Consider the following 24,242-nt stretch of genomic DNA (forward strand, 5'->3'; position numbering starts at 1 on the left):
CCTTCAATCCATCCATCCTTCAATCCTTTGAAACATACATAAAACTTTGAGAAATATGTGGTTCCATCAGGCATGACATCTACATCCATCTTCACTGTTGATCCAGGGTTAGTCCTTCTTATCTCTTCTCCATAGCTCCATGTTTTTGCATAATGCTCTTTCAAAGTACCCTCTATCTCCTGAAATGCATACTTCCTTGCATTTCTGCATTGACCAACACTTGCAATCAAATTAAATTTCTTGCTGACTTTAGCTTTCAACTTCCTTATACTCATCTTTGGTTTCTGAAGTATATGATTCATGAAATGCTTTGCTATCCATTTATAGGTAACAATGGACCCAAATTTGAACACTCTTGCACAATTATGCATATCATTTAGAGATTTAATCTGGAATGATTTTTCACTGCTCATCCAGGTTGCCCACAACCTAAAGGGACAACCTTTACCCTGTTTATTTGTCTTACCTTTACAACATTTTACCAATAACCTTTCATGATCACTTTTCTCATACCATAAATCATATCCATTTTTGACTGCATAGTTGGTGATACACAACTTCAATTCCAATGGATTAGAAAACTTCATACCCAAAACTGGCACCATTTGCTCCCATTCTTGATTCTCATTATGGACAGGGAACACAACATCCTTAAGCTTCCCATTGTTTGCTTCCTCTTCATCATCATCACTAATATGCCCTAAAAGTTTGTCCAAGAATGGGTCTCCAACAATTTTATCAAAAGTATGTTCCTCTTCATCATCCCATTCATGTTCATATTCCATTGTCATTGCCACTTCAGAATCCTTGTCATCCTCTTCATCCATATAATCTGACTCATACCCTTTACCATCTGCTAATAACTCGTTATCAGCCCAATCAAGAATTGGTTCATTTCGGTGGTCAATGTACACATCTAACTCACTCTGAAGACTATCACTCTCCAGACTATAAACAGTTTCCACAAACTCCCAATAATCAGCATCACAGGCGATTCTTCTAATACCCTCACACAAGCTTTCCTTTCTCATACAGTAGTAGACATTATCACAGGCTCCATTGGTTAATTTCGTAAGCCACAAAAGAAACTCTTTATACGTAAATCCCCCAAAATCCACATCACGTACATTTGTTTTTACGGGGTCTAAGTACACCAATGGGTTTGGCGAAAAGAATCCATTGTAATGAAAATCTACAGATACATACATACCTGTAGATGAGGATGCCATGCTAGCAGTCGACTTCAATTCCAACTTCAATTTCAAGCCCTAATCGTCGATTTGATGTATCGATTGATTTCTCACAGAAGAAGGTAATCGAGGTGTGTTAGCTGACGATGATGAACCTTAATTAAATGAGAAAGGGGTGTAATGGCCACGTAAGATTCCACGTAATGTTTTCAACCCAGCTAAATCAATGTTACCGGCTAAAACAGGTAATAGCCGGTAATGTTGGTTATTTTTGAACGGATGAAAAAAGTTAATTGGGTAAATGAGTACAAAAAAAACAATATTACCCATATGTGAACATTTAAAATACTTAATTACCTTAATAAGTCAAATTCCCTAAATGAAATGCTTCTTGAAGAAAAAAAGAAAAAAATAAGGATGATGCCATGCTTCTAGAAGAGAAAAAATAGATACACCTTATGTGGTGGGCCGGTGGCTTCTTGCTGGCTCATCTTTTTCTTGCCAGATGTAGATTAAATATTTTACATATTTTTAATTGATTATAATAACTTTTAGTAATAGTTAACGCAAAATTTGATTGAAGAACCATCGTTCATCGCATAAGTTATAGAATCGACTACAAAAGTACTAATTTGAAAGGCCCGATTTATCCATTTAATTTCTTTTATGTTTCAAAAAATATCTTTTACTTCAAAATTATTCACATAAAAAATGCTAATATGATCGGTCTAATTTAGATTAAAAATTTAAAACCAAAACAAGTTATTTACATGCGGATTGTTTTTAACAATATTTCATTTAACCTACCTTTGACATCATTAATACAATTTATATCGCCACCTTTTATATGAAAGTTTTAATACCCGGTATTGAAATTATAAAAATCTCTTAAAGTGATAGCAATATATAAAGTTGTTATAGATTATATTTGGAGAAAGAGAAAGTTTTCAACTTTATAATAGTTTGTAAAAAGTATGTACTAAATACGGGTGAAAAGAAGGGGATGCCACATGCCAGCCTTCCTTGCCTCTGTGACTATGGCCTGGGCTGTGGATACCAGCACCACTATCCAAAATATATTTTATTTGGATATTGTTTAAAATTCTTAATGTCTAAAAGTATGGCTAATTTAAAATAATTATTATGGGGAAGCGATTATTACGATATTTAAAAATCATACTCATAATTCAAAAATAATATTATTTTTGTTATATTATTTTTTGACCAACATTTAATAAACAAAAATCTTTTCTAATTAACAATCTTTAAAGTTTTTTTTTAAATTAATTTATTTATTATCTTTTCGAATTAACAATCTTGAAAGTTTTTTCTATAAAACTTCTTCATATACTAACTATATTGGGTCTTCTTCATATACTAACTATATTATATGGTTGTAATGTTTTATAACATTTGATATTTGTTTTATTTTAAAAATGACAATTACTTTTAAATGATAGAATTTTTTATGAAGTATATTCTGTTCTTTCTTTAATCAAATAGATAGACTACTCAAATAAAAAAATATATATCTAATATCTAAATTATAGGTTTTTTGGAACCGATCTCGAAAAGAAATTAAAAAGATAGAGTTTATTATACAGTTGGAATGACTATGAAAAAGATCTTTCGTTTCAATGGTAAAATATTATTGAAAATCTGTTTCAAGTGTATTTCTTCATCAAACTTTTGTTTGTTTTTTATGATAGAACATAATAGGTCAATATAAAAAATACAATGTATTATTTTTCGATTACTTTTTAATTTCTTTAGTTTTAATAATTAAACCCGTATATTTTGTATGCATTACCTACAATTGGTTCTTTAGGTAACTTAATTTTGAACATAATAAATATAAAAATAAAATCATCATAAAATTATGATTTAATTGATAAAATTATATACTTTATAGGCTATAAAGTATATGATAAGAAAAGTTTTATTTTGACTCCCTCTTACAATTGTAAGAATCCAACTTGGGTTTTGGAAAATGATATGAACCGTACAAAATGAGGGAATGAGACAATCAATACTCTAAGTCCATATTTAGTCGTTATTCATCGTAACTCTCCCGAGTTATTTTAAAAAGCTCTTCACTTGTTAAACTTGTCACTTTAAACGTTTCACTAAATCATTTGTCCAAACTCGATTTTATGCGATTTTTTTTTCTTTTTCATGAATAACAATGGTATTCAAAACCATGCATGTAAGCTTCTTCAAGACTCATTCTTGTTATCTTATTTTTTTTTTTTCTAAACCATGCATCATTTATATATAAGGTGTTGAAGCTTGCGGATTCGAACCCTAATGAAGACTTGTTCGTGTTCTCTTACTTTTTCTCTAAACTATGCATCATATAATAGTATTATATATAAACCTTGTATGTAAGTGCCTGTGTACGTAGGCATGTATGTAAAAGTGGCATATGACAGGAACTATAGAATTGTAGTCCATATGTATAATTGGGTTGGTTTTTTTTTAATTCTTACACATAAACCCAAAATATTACACTTTATTTGTTACACAACCGGTTATACGAAAATTTTACTTAATGTCAAATAAGATACGGAGTTTAATCACTAAAAAGTAATACAAAGTTCTATTTTTTACGTTGTTTTTTCTGTATTGTCACCGACGCTAATGGTCAAAAACTCAAAATCAAAATAGTATGCATCAAAATATTATTAAAATTTGAATCAAAATAATCAAATTAGTAATGTCTTCAATACGATTATTCAAAAACTCCAATTATAAAAGAAGTCACTTGAGCCTATGGGCCATCATAAGCGGTTTGTCAAATTGTTCCATCTGCTTGGAAGTTTCCGTAGCTTGTGCCTTGTGGCCAATTAAAAATCTATTTAATTATTTTCTTTTATCAAAATTATCATAAAATAGAATTTATGTGGAATGTGGTCGATAATTATTGATGAGGTATATATTAAAAACAATTACATTTATTATAATATAGAAAAAAGCTAAACCTTTTTTAATATAACTTGGTATTGCAAGTAATGTCTCTACTTTTTGAGGATGAATCAAATTTTATGACCCCAGGATGTTTTTTTATATTGATCTATTAAAACATATATTTATATTATTGACATTTTATTTCATTATAATAAAATATGCATTGTTTAAAACCAATTACGATAGTACCCTTAAAATTGGGCAAATAATAATCTTTTATTGGTGATTTTAGTTGTTGTATTTGGAATTGAGTGAAAAAGGGTTCATATTGTGATTTAATTAAGGAGGTGTGGAATGCATATTTATATAAGACGGGTTTAATCGTGAATACGATGAATAACCCTAACCCAAGAAGTCTTCGAGAGGATGAAAATCGCTAGTGTTTTCTGTGGTTTCAAGGATGAAAAACTATGGTGCTTCCTAGATACTCCCTCCGTCCCAAAATTATTGTCTACAGACAAAAAACACACATATTAAGAAAACATTAATTACCACTAACTTTATACAATAAAATGACAGTTTTGTCCTTACTTTACATTTAATGTTCCATTAAATATTTAGTTTGTTAAGTAATAATGAGGGAGTATTTTAATAAAAAAAATATTTATTTTTAGAAATTGACTATTATTTTGGAATAAACCAAAAAGGAAAGGTGAACTATAATTTTTGGAAGGGAGTATATCTTAGCTTCCATAAGATTAAAATCTTTACTATTTATAGAAACTTCTCGACTCTTATGCATTTCTGGATATTGGTATGACTGTCGTATAATTGCAAATAACTTTCAAATATTCAGTGTATGTACACATTCCATATTTTGATATTTCTACGATTCCAAACAATTCATATACGAACATGGTATTTGCTTTTATTCTTGTGCCTAAGAATTTTTGTGCTTTTACTATAAGATATCCGATGATAAATCATTTGTCGTATCTAAAACATAAAGACCAAATATATTTTAAGGAATTGATTAAACCGTATCCATACTTTTCCAAAGAATTTTGATCATCAAAACACCTTATTTAACCCTCTATTTTCCAATATTTTGTCGGAAGTTATTAAAAAGATAATTTTGTTACATGCGGTTTTGGTACATTTAATTATGCGATTATTGGCTTGAATTTGGAAAACTAAAACCATAAAAATATAAAATCAGATAAAAAAATTGGATTTTTTGTAGATACAAAAACAGAAAAAAAAAAAAAAAAGTTTGTGGTCAACATCTATCTACAAACTATTAATATAAAAGAAAACATTAGATTTTGGCTTTCGTGTACCAAATTATTAAAGCTCACAAAAAGAAAACACCAAAAATCAAAGCCGGTTATGAGCAGCATCTAGAAGTTTTATGCCTTGATAAAATAAAATAAAAAAGTCATATTGATTTTTTTTAGTAAATAACCAAAAAGCTAAATATGACTAGTATTAAAAATTTAAGATGCCTTAAGTCCTTTACATCCATTTTGAATGGAACAAAGAAGATGCTGATGGAAAACTTGGGTACAACATCAGACCTTACATTAGAGGTAGACTGTACAGAAAGTAGAATATATAGGACAAAACTCATAACTGTACGTATGTACTCACCCACCAAACAAGGAAAGCCTCAAAAGATGTACAAGGGTAAAATCGGTACAAAAAAAAACCTGTACATTAGAGCCAAGACGCCCACCCAGGAAACATTTGGCATAGGCGATCAGGATCGATTGCATCCTGTATCAGTTGTTGAACCTGCCAAACCAAAAGAATTAATAAAAAAGGTTGAAATGCATAAAACCACAACATACTTTCCCCATTTTATCGATTTAGCCACCCCACCCAACTATTTTTTTTATGATTATTATCATAATAGTTTAGTGGCTAAATCACCAACTTAATGCAGAAAGAAGGCCAGAGAATGGCATTAAGTCCTTAACATTTTTTACAAATTTGCCCTCATTTCTTTTTAAGTGTGTCAAATAACTTTTAAACATGATTCATCCATCAGACCAGACCACACTTGATGAGAATGAGATAAAATTTACCTGTCCATGCACACTTCTCATTTCACCCTCTTCATATCCATCAAGTTTCTGCTTAACACGCAAAAGAGCACGTGCTGCATCTTTATTTCCTTCATATCCTTCTTCAGACTCCTCCAAGCTTGCCTCCAGATCATCATCAGTTTCCTATCCCCCCCAAAAAAACACATCACACATCAGGCAATTACACTTCATAGCAAATTCAATATATATATATATATATATATATATATATATATATATATATATATATATATATATATATAGGGTTTCATTCCTTAATTACCTTTTGGCGCTCCAAAGCTTTTAGGGGTGATAGGGCCCACTTGTATAAAGGATCATGGATAAAAACCTGCACAGTGAATTTTAGAACATATTAATATATGAATAGAATAACCTTTTTATTTTAAATGGTGTTAAGGATTAAAAAAAAAAAACATACTTCAATGATGGTGAGCAAAGCTTCTTTATTTGTGCGCATGACTGAAAGATTTTCTTCACAACACCTTCTGAAAACACCTTCCACTCCAGTTACTCCCATACCATCTATGATGTCTCTTGTGAGCCTGAAGGGAACCCGTTCAGGTGTTTTTAGCATCAATCCTTGCTCAAATGCAACACCCAGATCAATGTGTACAACTTCTGCAGTTGCTTGGTCAATTAGGATGTTCATGGAATGTCGATCTCCAAGACCCACAATGTAACCAACCTATATACATAATTTAACTGTTATTCATCTCATCATGCTCCTAGAGGAAGCACATTACAACACTAAGATAGTGTTTGGTATTATAGGAATCAGGGAAGAAATGGAATAATACACTACACTACCATTGAACTAGCTGCCACACTTCTTGTATAAGCAAGTCGTTTTTCAAACCAGTCAGCTGGATGTAAAAACCTCTCTAGAAAAAAGTGATGCATCACTGGTCTGCACCAAATAACAAAATAAAAACCAAAACTTCAATAAACACATATAAACAACATACTATATATTACTATTTAGGAAGTTACCAACCTGAAATTGTCGCAGACTTCCTGGAATGCCTTGCGCTTGTTATTTTCCTATGAATCACAATCACATGATACAAGTTCATTCTTTTTGTAATGTTTTATATTTTACTGAAACTGAATAATATGAATCATGAATCAACTTACTGTAGCCATGTGTTGCCTGCATTTGGGAAATGACCAATCTCCTGTTCCATAACGCCCATGGGCACCTCCACTTCTTGTACTGAAAACTCCACAACTCTGATTTATCAGTATATTTTATTGTTGACCTGAGGATTGACTGCATGATTATGAAGCACATAATTTTTACTGACCTTCCTGTAAGATATTCACCTAAAGGTAAAGTGCCATTTACCCACTCGAGAACACCAGCACTCGGAGTAAAAGGAACCACCTGTTTCATCAAACATTGGTATGTATAAATTTACACTTTTCACCCCTCAACATGAGCATCTAAAACAAAAATAAACTTCATAAGTACCTTATATGTCCGTATCCCTAATCTTCTTTTCCACGTATCACGGTGGTTCTGTAAGAAAGTATTCACCAATGCAAAGAACTGTTCCATTACCTGCAGTATTTTCATTACAAGTTACTCATATATTATTCATCAGAATTTAACTTATATAAAGTTAAACTTGATAAGTTTTATACATACAGCATCTTGTCTGAGGTCATCGTTTCCTGATTTCGCAAGCTGTCGATATCTTTTACCATCCGAACCAAGGCACTCGACAACTTTTGGAGCATTTATTCCATTCATGATCCTGTGTAGATTAGCAATAGGAAGTGCAAGTTAGCAGCATGTTGTGCTGACAAGAATACAAAAACAAGATGATGACACGGTTCTCAATTTGTAGACATACGTGACTGAATCTGCTAAGCCTTTGAAATGTGGGAATGACCCTTCCTCATACTGACAACTAGGGTCAACCGGAAAAGATGATGTCACCACAGGTACCTGCATATTTAACCAAAACACAAGGGACGTTCATCATAAGCCAAAATTATGGTGCCAAAAGGATCAAGAATGGTTTACTCACGAGTTCAAGTTGCTTAACACTGCGAATTTCTCTTGGTAGAGCCATCCTTTTATTGGTATCCTGTTAACATGAATAATCTATTTCAACATGATTCAAAAAAAAAAAATCCCACAAATGAGCCAGATGAGATTTATGGATTACCTCTCGTTTTGTTTCCAGTTCAGCAAGCCGGATATAAATTTCTACCATCTGTTTCATCTATATAATATACACAAGACATCATGAAAAGTTCCTGTAAATAGTTTATATAATATAATATTGGAAATTTGAATTACATACTTGTCTAATCACAGCTCCATGGTGCGAGGATAGCTCTTTTAAGAGCGTTTCTGCAGCGTACTTTTTATCCATATCCACCACAAATGAGCTTCTACTTCGTTGCTTATCCTTGACACGATCACCATTGGCCAGTGCCAAAAGCTAGAAATTAAAACTTATTAAATTATGAGGTATACTTTTTAAAACAAGATGTTATACACTAGACTAGACACTTGTATTCATTTGAAGAACAAAGCAAAGTACCTGAAAGATTGTGTGGTATGGATGGTCGATTGCCATTTTCTTTAATAGAGAAACCAAAGCGAACTGCATACAGCAGAAGTAAAAAATGAACTACGAGAAAATTAAACATGAAACGAAAAAGGATTGCAGTAAAGGCATGAGGATTTAACCTGGAAAGTATTAGGTCCCTGACTATCTTTTGAGCTACCCAGTCTTGAAGCAATTTGGTATACTAAGGGTATAAACTTGCAAGACTGCACCTGAAAATAAAAGTGACAAGTTTCAGTTATAAATCCTAGTTCTTTTCCCTCGTTGATAATAGCAACTAACTTTAATCATCCTTCCTGTACCTCTTTGATTGTACTGAGCATTCCATCTACAACAATTTGTCTTGTGGATAAACCAAACCACAGAGATACAAGTCGAAACACCTGAGAGACAATTACAACATTTTTTACCAAGTCAATCTTTGACTCGTTTGTTTGGAATAAGCAATTGAAATTGGATTTACAACTTTATCACATCATATTTGACCATGAAAGAAGTCAAAAACTACATTTGGATAAGATCATACCACTCGAACGTCATATTTGTCAGCTATGACTAGACATCGCTTATATCCTTCCAATGCTATGCTGAGGAAATTATCTCTATCTTGCTGAAACATTAAGGTAATACAGTTAAGATGACATGATATGTTGTACTTTTTGAAGACTGATTGGTTTTCTACCTGCAACTTTTCAGCCTCCTCTTTGTCCATTGTAAGTTGTTTTTGCAACTCTTGTATTTTTACTGAATAATCTGTTTTATCACCCTATACACATGAAAAGAAAATGATAAATCTTCTGAAATAATGTTTGAGCATGGAATGGATGACAAAGAAAAGTTTTGAAAACATTGGCTTGCCTTGGATGAATTCTTGAATCGCCTATAAAGTGCATCCAACTCTTTTGTCTACAAAATTGACTTCTGGTTATGACATTTCCAAACAAAACTTCATTTTATTAAAAACTTAGAAGAACTGAAATCTGTATAAATAAACAACCTTATGTTTTCTCAAGCGCATTGCTGCTTGCCACTCATTAGAGGTGAGTCTTTCCTCATAGCTACGGAAAAGAGCATCCGCATAATGAGCAAGCTGGAAATGTGTTTGGCCTTGTCTTGCAACTGACTTCTTGTCTGTTGACTGGTGTTTGTCAGCAAGGTTGACTGCATTTTTCAGATACTTCTCCAAGATAGTCCTAGAGCTAAAGGGCAGAATGGTAAAGTTACCTTCATTGTCTTGCAATGTTTAAGAAGACAAATTGAGAATATGGTTAACAGGTATATTTTATAACTAACTTGCTAGAACGTGTTTCAGCCAGCCATTTTCCAACTAGACGATATACATCTGCTGCCGCCTCATTCATTTTGCGATTTTCAGAGATGTACTTTGCAAGATTAATTGCCATCTCATGCTGACCTTGGGCTCGCAGAAGCTTTGCTTCTTCAACCTAGTACAAATAAAAAATTATATATTAAAGAAGGAAAAATAAAATGGTCAGTAATGAATAATGATGTTATAGAAACACATACCCTTCCAAGCCAATAGAGTTTAGAATCTTCTCCTCCCATACCAATGTAGAGGGACTTAAACTCATGCAATGCCGCAGCAGATTGAGAAAATCTAGAGCCCTACAAAATGGAGATCATTGTTATTTGCAGAAATAATTAGTTTCTTATTTATAAAATGATTATAGTTTAATGACATACCTTACGAAGAATAGATGCAGATTCCAAAAGATGTTGGACAGTACAGTCCTTACAGCTTAAAATTTGAAGCATAACTCTTCTGAATGCCATGAACGGTTCTAACAGGTTCATATGTAACTGTGCACGATTCAGAATGCAGCTCCATTCCGTATTCAACCATGACAACTGCATAAAACACTTTAGCAATTGGCAACTAATACTAATAAGAACAAGTAAACATATGAGCAATTTGCAACTAGTACCTGGTCCATGTTGGGAATCAAAGGTCCAGATAATAATCTTTGTGCCTCGCTGTCATTATCTTTCTTCCCATCCAACCATGCCCATCGCAAATCCCAGGCCAGTCCAAGATGACAGAAAATCTGACAAAAAATCATAAAAACATTACTCTCTAAATTAAATCATGTGAGAGTGTTACTTTTTACCATAATGAAAACCTCCAGACTTTATCCAAATATGAAGACAAAGTTAAGCATTGTGAATTGCGCACCTGGAGCTTCACAATAGTGGAATAAATATATTCTGTGCTCTCCTCACTTGCATGATAGATAGAGAACAGAAGCTCCTGATAATGAAATAATCAACTTGTAAGTTAAAATTTCAGAAGGCCTTACTTCTTCCAACTATAACACTAATCCATCTGTACCTGCTTAGATTCTTTGAGGTTCAGGTTAAATTCGCTCACATCTCCCTCGTGGAAAGCCCTCAAACAGCTAGCAACATAGTAATGATTTGATTTTGTGTTAAAATAAAGAGGTACCAGTTATAACAAAAGAAAAAATCATATTGAATTACCTGTGTAGCCTTTGGTTGAAACGGCTATGTCTGATCCGTTGACTTGGCTTAGGAGAACTAGTGTCCATGGACAGTACAGAGAAATCCCAATTTCCTGCACGCCAAGCAGCTTCAAACTACAAAACAGTGAAAATCAAGCATCACTACAAAAAAAAAAAAAAAAAAAAAAAAGAAGAGAAAATTACACAAAGAAGATCACATGTTCTATAAAGCTGGACAAACCTGTAGCTCATTGAACTCTAAGTCATCCTGAAAGTGGCCTTTTTTGTACATTAGCCCTTGGCAATACATATCCAACATATGAGTGCAACCAATTTGTTGTAAAGATTTGATCAGCCCTTTGTGTGGTTTTCTTTGTTTCATTTCATCTTCTGGTTTGGAGGAAGATGAAGATAAGGATGGATCACAGGAACTATTATTACCCATCTCAATCGATGCCTCAGATCGTACTTGTAGGTCGTAGTACTCAAGAGCTTTACTCCAGTTACCCTCATGCTCAAAGGTGATTATTTGTGATGTCAGCTGCAGGTTATTAAAAATATAATTTGATACAATGTAGAAAATAAAAATGCATAAAAATTGAGATAAAGGTGACATGAGTGACAATGTGCCATATTGTAGCATTTACCTTGTGAGACTGGATGATCCCATACAAACTGTCTGGTTCATTTATTTGGGTAACTGCTGCAACTAGAATTTCTATGTGGTGTGGTAGCTGACAACAATAAAGAAATGATCACTAATAAATAATAATGTGGTAACCACAATGATTTATCAGACATTACTCTGATAGTAACTAAAAGAACGTAGAGTACCATTTCTAGATGGGAAAAATCTGGACTTCCTAACGTGAGGCAGCTAAAATGCTCTTGACACCAGTGCTCCACATACAACACAGCAGTGAAATATGAGCCACAGCCCTGTCAATTAATTAGGAAAGCAAGTCAGAGAGTAGTAATAGCAGACAAGCCTTGCATCAGTTATCTTTCATAAGTTGTAGACATAAACATCATAGTGAAATTAACTCACAATGGCTGACTTAGCAACAACAAGGTAGTCAATGGGAAGCCAATAAACCTGAGAAACATAATGAAATAATAGTAAATTATTGGATGGAGCATGGATATCATACTGGCTTTAATTAATGTTCATTTATGAATTATGATTAGCAATTAAGAATGCATAGAAGATCTAGACCTTTTCCCAACATAATGTAGAAGTGAGTGGTTGAGTAGATGTTGCAGTATGGTCTGTTGCCTTACGTGGTGTAGAACGAGATCTTGAGCTATAACTAGATGACTTCGCATGCTGCAGAACCAACTCTTAGTATTCATCTCGGAAGTAATTAAATAACAATTTCATTTTAGAAAATTATGTTTTTAATGCAAACAAGCAACCAATATGGTAACAAAAGAAATACTGAATATATTGTTGGTTGCATCTGTATTTACCTTTGAGCCTTCGGTTTTAGAAGGAACAGAAGTAGCTCTCTCCATTACATGACAGAGTCGAAGTTCATTGAGTGCATCCAAAATAACCTGAACTGATCTGATTAAGCTATTGGATTCAACAACTATCTCTTCCACCACCTGAATGCAAATTAAATGTACCAAAATCACCTTGTTAAGATCACATCACTAAACATATTTTTAAATGACTTATATGGTCAATATAACAGATAAGCACAGAAATTTAACAAGATAAACCTTCACGGAGATCAGCTTGCAAAGATCAATGTCTAAATTCTTCCTCTTTGCAAGATTGACCATAACATTTGACAAAAGAAGCTCCGCAACTTCAGCTTTCAGCAGCACAATATCCTGGCATAACCTATTTCGCAAATCCATGGTTACTTCAAAGAGAAAAAATATATATATTATTTTTATTAATAATAAAAGAGAGTGGGACCCACTTAAGTAGTGCCATCACCACCCCCTCCTTTGCATGCACATACACCCCTACAAACAGGTAAAATAATACCTACAAAGAAAGAAGGAATGCTACCTTAAGATAGTATCATCACAAAAATAAATGAGTGCATAAACTAGCTGAGAGATCCATGTCTCAAATGTTTTTCCACGAGTCTCCCATGTAGAAGTCTTCTCAATTGTAAAGGCTTGACCTGATAATAGTATTAAATAGGTGACAACATGACCAAACTTAAGAACAACTTTAACAGATGAGAAAAACACATATTTTCTTCAAGTGATTAGAGTTCTTATTAAATGGAATGGCTTTACCACTGAACTTCCTTTCTAGATCCATTAAGGAACTCTGAACTAGCTCCACATTAACACCCTTGGAATGAACCTACATGTAAAGAAGCATTAGACATTGAAAACACCTTTCCAAATGATCAGAATGACACAAGCATGAACAAAAGAAAAGACCCATCAACCATATACTGACGCAACCAGTAGCAACTTTAGATCACTTTTCAATGAAGTAGACATTTGTAACGAGTCAATATGAATTAAAAGAAGCATTCATGTAACTAATTATATAGAAATAGAATTTGAATTATAGCAATAAATAATGGATTACAAGAGCTTCTGTGTCAAGACATCCCAATCGAGATCATATAACGAATATACACAGGTTACTAACACCCAAATAAGACTTCTAACTCACAGAAAGATATAGTGAAATGAAAAATGTTTGTTGTTACCTCGAGTATAGACCTCTCATAAGAATCAAGTGATAGTAAAGCTCGGTGACCCCTTTCAGTTGAAAGTATCCCCTGTTCGAAGGCAGGATATGTTAATGAATTTATAAAAGATAAAAATAAACTAAATGCTTTTAATAGCTGACTTACACGTAATGCTTGTGATGCCATCTCAATTATCTCGACAGATTCATCCATCAAATACTTCTTCAAAAGCTGCATCACTGCAATTAAGAGCTCTTCAGATAAACCTGAATCCATATGAAAACTGAAGCCACTACCACCATCCGAATAAAGAGGCTTGCAAATGTGTATCCGGTTTGACTCTCCAGGAAGATGGAAAACAACACGATGTGGATCCCCAATACCAATCTGAAACCAGAATCACCACATACATGAAACAACTCTCTATCAGTTGGTGTTCTCTCAATGGTGAGTAAAGAAAATAGAAGGAAGTTAAAACTGATACCATTGATAAAAAATCAGAAACAAATGCTCCAAAACTGTTTGATGCATCTGAACTGGCCATTCGAACTAGAGTCCAAACCGCACGTACAATTTCATCATCATATTGCCAAAATGCATCTCCAAAAAACTGTTCTGCATTCTTTTGACGCTCAAACCCCGTGAACATGATACTGTGCAAAGCTTTGAGACTGCAAGAAAAATGTCATACATTGATTTGACCTGAGCAACAGATATAAATTCTCACAGATTTCTATAGAAGTTTATAATCAAATAAAGAAAAATCACCTGCATATAACCAGCCGTGGTGGAAGATGACTAGATCTTCCCACAAACTGAAACAAAAAAAAAAAAAAAAAAAAAAAACATTAAGGCAGGCAAAAGTTTTAGGAATGAAAAGATAGCCAACAACAGAATTTTACTATTATTAAAAAACAAAAAACTAATATATCCACACATTCTCAAGGAAATGAAATTTTACCTCTAATAAGTGGTCTCTTGCAGAGTAATCTTGGCACACTTCGCGATGAAACTTGCGTAGTCTATCAAATATATCAAATTCAGGAAAGGGCCCAAGTTCCTGAAATAGCACACTTTCCAAATGTAATTCAAAGCCTTCTAAGCAGCAATGAAATTTATCTAATAAGTCAAAACTGAAAAAACGTACTTTGATATGCTTATGAAGAGACGGATCAGAATCCACAACAAGCTCATGAAGCAGTGATAAAGCCTCAGATGGATGAGTGAGGGAATGTTTAATATCAAATTTTGAGGGTATACAAGAATCAACTAGCTTTGATACCAGAAACTGCAACAAAGAACAGTCGAATTCAGAAAATGTCAAAATGATGGCATATAATAATAACCAATAAAGAAGATAATGTAGGAAAAATAGAGATAAACCTGAAGTTGTTCACCAAGCACATCAATACCATATTTAGATTGGTTGTCTTTAAGGGTTTTGAGCAATGCAGAGATAATCTGACAACATTGGTCTTGTAAAGGACCATAATCAATGAATTGCCCCACTAAGGTGAAAAGATAACTACAGAATCATAATGGAAATTTTAGTGAGTAGAACACATTTGGAGTACATGGGACAAGTTGATCTGAACTCACTTGGAAGTGCTTGGTACTGCAGCTCTATGTCCAAGAACATTAACAAGCACCTCAATACCAGACAACCTGTTACATCTGTGCCTATGGTGAATAGACGCTGTAACTTTATGATGCATTTCAAGTATGAACTGCACAATACAAAAGCCAATGTCCATAAGGTGCAAGAAAAGATAATGAGATCATGAAAATATATAATCACCATAAAAACTCTATCGGGGCGAAAAATGTTGATTTTGTCCACTACAACCATGCTGCAAGGAGCTTCTTCCCTACAAAATACAATAGCATAACGGTTAGGCAGTATAATTTGATACTTGGAAGAATACACATTTGACAATGTTACAAGAAGGCATGTACATGTTCAAGAAACCATCGACCACTGTTTGAATAGCACGTTGAATTGTATCCTTGGTAAAGAAAGGCAATGCAGGTTCTGATAACCGGGAAGCAAGTGATAAAATGTAACTGACAATAGAAACCTGCAATTAGATAACACCAAGTGTTACAATCGAGTAAACCCACTTACAAATTACTCCTTTATGTATAACTAAGCTTGTGTATTAGAGGTAGAATAGCAAACCATGTGTTTCTTAATAAGGGTGTCCCGCTCCTTCTCAGATAACCCAGAGATACTTAATATTGAACTCTGAAGTGCTGCTGTTCCAGATTCCCACCCAGACCTTTTGCTGCAATGTAATGCTATACAAACTGAAAAGATATGTACAAAGTGACTCTTAATAAGTGCTGCAGAAGATTGACCGGAAACCTGCATGCAGAAATGATGTCAGCTGAAACAAAATAAGGCCAATCATTCAACCATCAAAATTATTTAAAAAAAAAAAAAAAACAAAAAACAAATAATATGAGGTTTCAAGCATATTAAAAGATCCCACCTTGGCAACCCAGTTCAAGTTGGAAACATCGTTATGCAAAACCAAAGCTGGAAGAAGCCAACGGCAACAATATTGAATGAAATTACTAGCTTCCACATTGAGAACAAAAAGTTCACGTGTCTGCAAATACCAAATGAGATGAAATGTACATCCAATAATGTCTTCCATTAAATAGTTATGTTAATATTACCTCAACTAATGCAGCCAAGCTTACACCACACTGGACCCAGAAGAAAATAATTGGTGCAATAAGCTCTCCAATGTACTGCAAAACAGCTAAATTCAATCACCTTGATGTATAATAACCTCATAAAACAGCTACTTCCAGTTATTCACAAAAAAACAAGTCTAGATAGCTCAGTTTTGTCCCTCAATGACACAATCAATATCAATCTGTATTATAAGCTAGTGAGATAAGGATTAAAGATAAACTGAAAAAAAAAAAAAAAAAAAAAAAAAAAAAAAACCTCTGATCTGGAGTTGTATTGTAGTTTTTTAGAAAGGTTGTCAAGTACAGCAGCAACCAGCTCCCTGCAGTAAAATGATTGCAGTAAGTATATAGGCTTTGGTTGGTCAGCAAATAAGTACAAGAATAGTACCTCTGGGAGGAATCAATAGCAGCAATAACACAGATCATAAAAACAGCCTGCATGAAATTAAAAAGGTCAACAGAAGCATACAGATCCCCACCAAAGAAAAATCAGTCCAAAAACTTGATGACTATTACAGAATACACATCTTCTACATAAATTTGCCTCACTAAAAATTAAATCAGTCAGATAAGAAAAAAGAACACATGGTGAATATTTTTCACAAGAAAAGATGTTCAATAAAATTTAAAAGGATTTAAATACCTCCAACTCAATTTTCTCACTGTGCAGGGCAAGATGGACAAGGGTTACAATGATGGTTTCCATGATAGGGCGTGGTTGATGACCAGCAGCTAAAACCTCATTGGCTTTAACGAGCTTATCCTTAAATAACACCACCAATTTTATACTAAAATTTGACCTGGAAAATGGAGAAACATAATCAGGAATTTAATCTCTTCCGTACTTGATATTAGACATCGGTAGCTACAACGGTGTATATGAGGTGAGGTCATTCTCAGTATCAAAAAAATTAAGGACAGAAAACTACAAGAAGGTTTCTTCATCCAAGAACCTGGCTGATATCAAGACTCTTTTTGCTGGTTAAATCTTTTTTTTCTAAGTGCAAGCTTGATCCTAACACTATGTAGAAATTTGCTAGTGAATAATATATTGAAAAAGTATGCTATGCTTTAAAACATACAGTATATCCTGGAAGAGCTCATCATGGCCATCCCACGTTTGGAAAAGAACACCAATTCTTCTTGCTAGGGAAAATCGAACACGGAAATCAGGATCTCGGAGCATAAGTAACAGCTTCTCAACCATGCCCTATTATAAATATACACAGCAGAAACCATGTCACACAAATAGATGATCAGAATGATACTGATGGCAATGGACTAAAGGTACTAAAAAGAAAGAAAAATTTTTATATATATCACAGAAAGTGAAGCATAAGCACCTGACCAATTTGAGGACTAAGTAATACAAAGTTGCATATGCAATCAATGAGTTTCACGCGGCCTAACCAATCAAATTGGTCATTCTCTGCAATTTTGATAACAAGATCACCCAGTGGTACCAAACTCTGAGAGTCGTCCTCTAGAATTAGCTCCATGGAAGTTTGTGATGCCACCTGTAAAACATTAACAAAGTTATTAATTGTTTAGTCTGTTTCAATGTAAACTTCAGTGTCATACATCAGATGCAACCAACCTGTTCAGATAATCCTGATTTGATAGAATGACCGAGATTCTTTTCCTTTGTAACTTTGTTTGACATCAACGTCTGTAACAGGCCACATATAGCGGTCAGTATCTTAGTTGGCTGAAGCTTAACATCAGAAAGCCTATCAACCATGTTGTCCAGTGATAAAACCTGCAAAACCACATATCAATGAAAAAAATTAGACAAAAATATATCTATTGTCACTAGATATTTACAGGAGAGTACCATGTCAGAAAACCCTTGACAAGAGGACCAGCAAGGATGTTCACAAAGGTTAAGCATAAGGCATTCCATCAGCTGGATCAATATCAAGGTCAATATTAGATTAATATTACTATTATTATGTTTAAAAAAATAAAGAGAATATTTACCCTTTGATCACTTTCTGTTTGCCTCAAATTGAACAAAACATCCCATGTGTCAACTGGAAGAACCGAAAAAAAGCTTGAGATTAATGATATAATTTCCAGCTTCCATTTAACAGTAGGAGACACTCGAGAATTCTCTCCACCACTACTCATAATATCAACATCTTCTAAATCATCAATTTCATCAAGCTCTGCATCCAAGACAGTCATATTATTGTGATTTGGCCAATCTGATTGATCTATCTCAGACTGAGGATTACGTGTGCCATCAGAAACTTCTTCATATAGTTTAGTCAGAGCCTTCAAAAGTCTTTTGGTTGACCAGATAATATCATTATAAAACGTACAATCACCACCACCATCTTGATAGCTAAAGAGGGGGGAACCAATAAAACATTTTAAAGAAGTTTGAATGGAGTCCATGCCCTCAAGACCAGCATTTAAGCCATGACTACCACACTGAATATCACTGGAACGTTTTTCAATCACTGAAACAGCATGACTCAGCATTTCTAACATGTACTGACCAACTTCGGAGAAGAAAGAAACGTTTTCTTCTTTCAACCTAATGCAACAAAATGATTTGCTAAAATTTCCTTTTATATTTTAAATAAAAATCACCAAGTCTGAAAAATAAAAATACCTTGTAACATATGAACCATACAGGAAATTTGACAAAAGAGCACATCTGAAGAAAATATCTGAGAGAATCATTTTCTCAATCTCTTTGTTTTCCAAAACCTCAAGAATTCCGAGCTCCGTTTCATGAAGCAGTGACTCCCTTAAATGACGGGGGAGACGCACCTTCTGGTGGCTTGGAGACTGGGCTACCTGAAAAACAATAAAATGAGATAAATATTTCTCCAATCCCACCAAAATAAATTCATTTTTTTTTGTAGAAAAAGAGTGCAAGTGCAACCTCTGAATGAGAATCGAGAAAAACTTCAGCAAGCACTTCCATAAAGCAATCGAACAAATCATGTGAATTTTCCTGCTCTAGTTTTTCAACCTACATGAGATTTGAATATTCAACTTTTTTGCAGCTGGAAGTAGTGAAAGATAGGAAAACAATATTCATTATACCTCAATGCTGTCATCAATGGTTACAGGGATATCTACAAGAAGATGAGCCAAAGAACATCCTTTATCACAATTTGTAAAGCAAGAAGAACCAGCACAAAGAGAGAATACAGCTGCGGGCAACAGTACGACTGTATGCTCATTGAACACCATATGTCCCTAAATAAGATGGTACCAGTAAATTAATCTTCACACAGCATTTTAAGAGCCCTAATATTTTCTTTTATGTATCAACCATAGAAATGTAAGAATTGTCAAACAAACCTTCCAGTTAAGTAAGCCCATAACCGTCCTTAAGAGATCTTTTCTCAGATGTAAAACGTCCTGCATGTCACCCTACACAAAAGCAAAAAAGGTAAGAGTAATGGTAGAAAAAATGTTATCAAGCTATTTGAGGTGATAGTAACTGTCTTTGTAATGAGGGTATATAATATATGATATATTTAATATATCTCAAAAAAAACCAACTTACATGGGATCCTTTCTTTGAAAAATAACCCGATATGAAGCGTAAAAGAGACCTGATCATCATTATAACAACACATTTATGAGAACATGATAATGATAAAGAAACATGGTGATTCACAAAGGTATCAAAATTCATGGTTAACCCTACACTGATGGAGAATTTTTAAACAACCGAAGATCCCATACATCATGAGCTACAATAAAGTTGTTCATTGGATCCTGAAAGCAAAATGCAAAACAGAAAGAGTCCAAAATTAAACCAAATAATCCCCCCTAGGTTGATAAATATCAATAAAGTTTATTAGAACGGCATGCTTACACTCAAATTAATATTTCCAAGGAGTATAAGAGCAGCATCTGCCTGAATAAACCATAGAGAAAGGTATATGTTACGTGAGCTTCATGTTTGTAGGTAGGTGTGGTAATCACATGAATTACTTACAACTGATGTAACATTGTTGAACATTGGTAAACCACGCAGTAGAGTGTTCCATATTGTATGCCAGCCTCTATACAACTACAATTTTTACAAAACTAAGTTTATGGTTAATGACTGTAACTCTGGAAGAGTAAGAAAAACACTTCAACATGATTTCAATCTAAGGTTCTCCAAATTCTAGAAAGATGTCATAGCTTGCAAGGGGCGTCCCTAAAAATATTGTCAATATGCATGCATTAAACAACTTCCAGCTGTCCACATTACTAGTCGGCTATAACTTTACAGACATCCAAATGAAAAGAAATAGCACGACACCTGATTACTGGTAAATTCCACTTTTGCTGAGCACTCCACTCCATAAATAGGACGTAGAAGTACTGATGAGAGTCCTTGAAGACTCCTACAAATGCCCGTAGACAAATGTAAGAGTTCATATAACAAGAATGTAGGGAATCAAGATAAATTTAGTAGATTGGTGACTGACATTTCAATCATCTAAAAGCAACCACATGAAATTTGACAGCATACCGTAGAGTCCACAGAAGACCATCATAAGCATGCTCCATGGTTGCTTTGTTCATTATTCTGCAATAAATTATAAACCCACAAAGTTTGTGTGTGTTTAGATAAAGATAATACAACAAATAGAGCATAAAACAAATTCAGAAGATTTACCTCTCAAAGTTTGTGGATAATCCTTCAAACCAGTAGATGAAATGATCATGCTTAATGCGACTAGAGTAGTTGCGAATAAGGAAGCAAAATGCTGCATTCCTGTCATAGAAGCATTAACCCTCAAACCAAATAATAACTTATAACAGAAACATAAGCCAATAACATAGAATAAAACAATCAACATTTATATTTCTTATATAGTATGTCATTGTGCAATTTTTCAGAACTTACCAAGACCACTTCCCTTTGATGATTTGTTCGCTTAAATAGACAACAGTATTCTCCCTTTTAGCTCGTTTATCAGCTACAGGCGCTTTAAATGAAATAAGGCATGCCTGGAAAAAATTTCATCACTTGTAACTTTTATTGAACCTTAAACATGTCTAAAACTTGCAATTAGATTGTACATCACTAACCCGACAAAAGACAATAGCTGCAAGATCCATCAAACTGGATTGTGAGTTTGTTAATGTACCTCGCTTATCATCCCTTGTTGTATCATTCCTATAAATTGCATTACCATGAATAAATTAAAGTTTCAGTAAAGATGATGGTGACAGTGAAGTACTTAAAACTAAGAAACAAAACCTACCATGGCAGACTGGTAGTGGGGGTACTAATTTGATCTAGTTCCTTTCCTATTATATCCAAAAGTTGTTCCAATAAAACACTGCCATCAGTAGTTCCTCTTGCTAACTTTAATTGTAACCTTGCGTATAAAACAAGTGCATCCTTCAGACCACGATCATGAGTCGTTACCCAAACACGAAATAGAAACTGATGCACAGCATCATGAATTTCTAAAGATCGACTGCCCATATTTGGACCATCCCTAATCAAATATGTATTAATACACTCAACCAATTTGCGCAAAATCTTCCCCTCATCCCTGAAAATAACACAATAATATGAATATGATGTTGAGAAGAGAATGGCAATCTCAAAAGCTCTGATTATCTGTGCTATTACCTTAAATTAGAGAAAATCTCAATAAAACCTTTTGTTATTCCCACACGAAGATCATCAGGAAAATCTCCAGGAGGACTATCAAGAAGTGAATGAAGTGTGAGGATGCACCGAAAGACCTCCTCCTTAATAATTGATTGTCCGGTACTGCGTTCACTCAAGCTTATCTCAACCTTTTCCATGTACAGAAGCACCAGACCTTGTCAAATCATTATGAGAATAATGAGATGAATTCAAAGCAAAAAATTATTTCCAAAAAAGAATATGATACATCTTGAAAAGGTACTCACTAGAGTATACATTCTTTCTCAAGTGAAACTGAAGATGTTTAACTGCCAAAAGATGTCGTAGAATAATTCCATATTCGGACTGGAAGCTTGGAACATCGTTTAAAATCTTCCATATATGATTGAAAAGTGATTTTGCCACAGGGAGAAGATGTAAACTCTTTCCTGTCCATAGATCACATAGAAGAATGTCTTCTAATAAGCTTAATTTGGGGAAAAGATCCAATACTAGTGCTATAATAGTGACACTACGCCAGGCTAAACAATGGAATACACATATGTAGCATAACAGCCGTTTTCTAATGAAATTGACACAAAAACATACCATCTTCAGCTCGTTGTACCACAATTCTAAGAGTCTTTGCAAATGCCAACTTGGGCAGCCGCTTCTTACTTGCAGACACCTCCAACTTTATAGCTTCAGTGAGCAATTTAACAAGAAAAGGCCAAGTTTTAGCTGCAACAACAAAATCAACCTCAGTTCACCTTGTAATGTTTAAGAAGCATGCAATATAACAGACATATGTTATGCGTGTGCTGAGCTAATACATATCCAACATTAGATGGAATCAAAATTCTGTTTGAACCATTTCAGAGTTTCGAAAATCCAAGAGCAGATGATGTTCTGCTGTTGCCTGAGCTCTTGTTGGACCTATAACTTTCATTGATAAAATTCAATCCATCCAATTTGTACCTGGACATTATCAGTATGCAATGCTGGGGATGGATCAGAATGATCCTAATAACTAGGGTTTTATTAACGTATTTTGCAAGTTATCAAATGATTTCACGATGCATAAATCGTCTTACCGTGTGGTACCTCATGAGGTTTGAGCATGGATGTATTGCGTCCCATATATTTACAGAACTCAATCAACCTTTCTCCTTCTAGCCATGTATTCAACAACTTAATCCCTTCCTGAAACAATAAAAACAAAAATCACAACAAATTAAATATACATTTACACAACATAAACAGAGATCGAACTCAATTCACTTTATGTGCGTGTTAAATCGTCGAATGGATTTAGTAAGCATTGAGTTCGTTTAATTTTGCCTCACAAAAAAAAATAGTGATTAAACAAATAATCGATATGAATATTACTTCACGGGCTTTGGCCTTATCAGATGAGAGTTTCAAAACGATTTCATGGACATCTGCAGATTTGACCATCGCATAATACCAGAAGAACACAAACAGTCCAGAAATGATTCGAATGCGAACACTAATGATTTAGGGTGAGAAGATGACAGATAGCTAGGGTTTTACTGTGTCAGTTGGGTTGTTTCAAGAGGGTTTAACTTGTAAGTGGCGGGAGAGAAGAGAATGTCTAAAGAGAGTTTTGGGGACAAACGAGGTCAAAAGGGCGTAACGTAGTGCGTTGATCGGGTAATTTTTTCGGGTTTCGAGTAATTTGGGTCGGGTAATTTGGGTTTTTCATGTTAAAAAAAATACTCGTTATCCGACCCAAATTAAATTCGGGTAATTCGGGTTTGAGTAATTCGGGTATCGGGTCGGGTTTGGGTAATTTGGGTATTACCCGAAATATATAATTTTTTTTTTCAATTTCACTTAGAAAATAAATTTAATGAAATAAATACATCGTGTTTTATTAGTCTTGTTTATATAAACAAACGAAGCATAAACGAAGTTACTCAAGCTTTGAACATTGAGATTTTTTAGTCAATAATACCTGAGATATCAAGTAAT

The 24,242-nt window shown here is 34.0% G+C and overlaps 1 protein-coding gene across 1 annotated transcript; it reads right to left on the reverse strand.

The window, feature by feature from the left end:
- Window positions 1-5,558: 5,558 nt before the first annotated feature.
- ATM (Serine/Threonine-kinase ATM-like protein) lies at window positions 5,559-23,849 on the reverse strand. Its single transcript, XM_079059778.1, has 77 exons — window positions 23,637-23,849; window positions 23,342-23,450; window positions 22,857-22,988; window positions 22,535-22,696; window positions 22,248-22,443; window positions 21,871-22,167; window positions 21,695-21,782; window positions 21,510-21,613; window positions 21,279-21,377; window positions 21,132-21,188; window positions 20,919-21,003; window positions 20,607-20,681; window positions 20,484-20,525; window positions 20,313-20,383; window positions 20,169-20,217; window positions 19,961-20,032; window positions 19,700-19,855; window positions 19,536-19,625; window positions 19,260-19,447; window positions 18,620-19,181; window positions 18,474-18,545; window positions 18,237-18,398; window positions 17,983-18,156; window positions 17,722-17,849; window positions 17,283-17,439; window positions 17,028-17,074; window positions 16,896-16,959; window positions 16,619-16,693; window positions 16,429-16,548; window positions 16,116-16,301; window positions 15,893-16,014; window positions 15,735-15,804; window positions 15,536-15,663; window positions 15,320-15,461; window positions 15,084-15,224; window positions 14,898-14,996; window positions 14,705-14,751; window positions 14,421-14,607; window positions 14,102-14,323; window positions 13,955-14,026; window positions 13,527-13,596; window positions 13,291-13,408; window positions 12,993-13,116; window positions 12,738-12,875; window positions 12,484-12,594; window positions 12,316-12,363; window positions 12,102-12,206; window positions 11,915-12,001; window positions 11,509-11,808; window positions 11,287-11,402; window positions 11,138-11,204; window positions 10,982-11,056; window positions 10,734-10,853; window positions 10,492-10,656; window positions 10,315-10,413; window positions 10,081-10,232; window positions 9,785-9,986; window positions 9,646-9,693; window positions 9,470-9,553; window positions 9,314-9,397; window positions 9,090-9,170; window positions 8,910-8,999; window positions 8,761-8,823; window positions 8,518-8,658; window positions 8,380-8,436; window positions 8,239-8,298; window positions 8,062-8,156; window positions 7,854-7,962; window positions 7,677-7,766; window positions 7,510-7,589; window positions 7,340-7,418; window positions 7,200-7,246; window positions 7,013-7,112; window positions 6,624-6,890; window positions 6,468-6,533; window positions 6,185-6,328; window positions 5,559-5,891 (listed from the first exon to the last, which is right to left on the reverse strand). The coding sequence occupies exons 1-77, from the start codon at window positions 23,703-23,705 to the stop codon at window positions 5,814-5,816; spliced, it is 9,078 nt and encodes a 3,025-aa protein (XP_078915904.1). The 5' UTR covers window positions 23,706-23,849; the 3' UTR covers window positions 5,559-5,813.
- Between the last annotated feature and the right edge of the window lie 393 nt (window positions 23,850-24,242).

This window comes from Lactuca virosa, chromosome 1, assembly GCF_052849685.1.
Source record: "Lactuca virosa cultivar CGN04683 chromosome 1, Lactuca_virosa_CGN04683_v6, whole genome shotgun sequence".
Taxonomy (NCBI): Eukaryota; Viridiplantae; Streptophyta; class Magnoliopsida; order Asterales; family Asteraceae; genus Lactuca; species Lactuca virosa.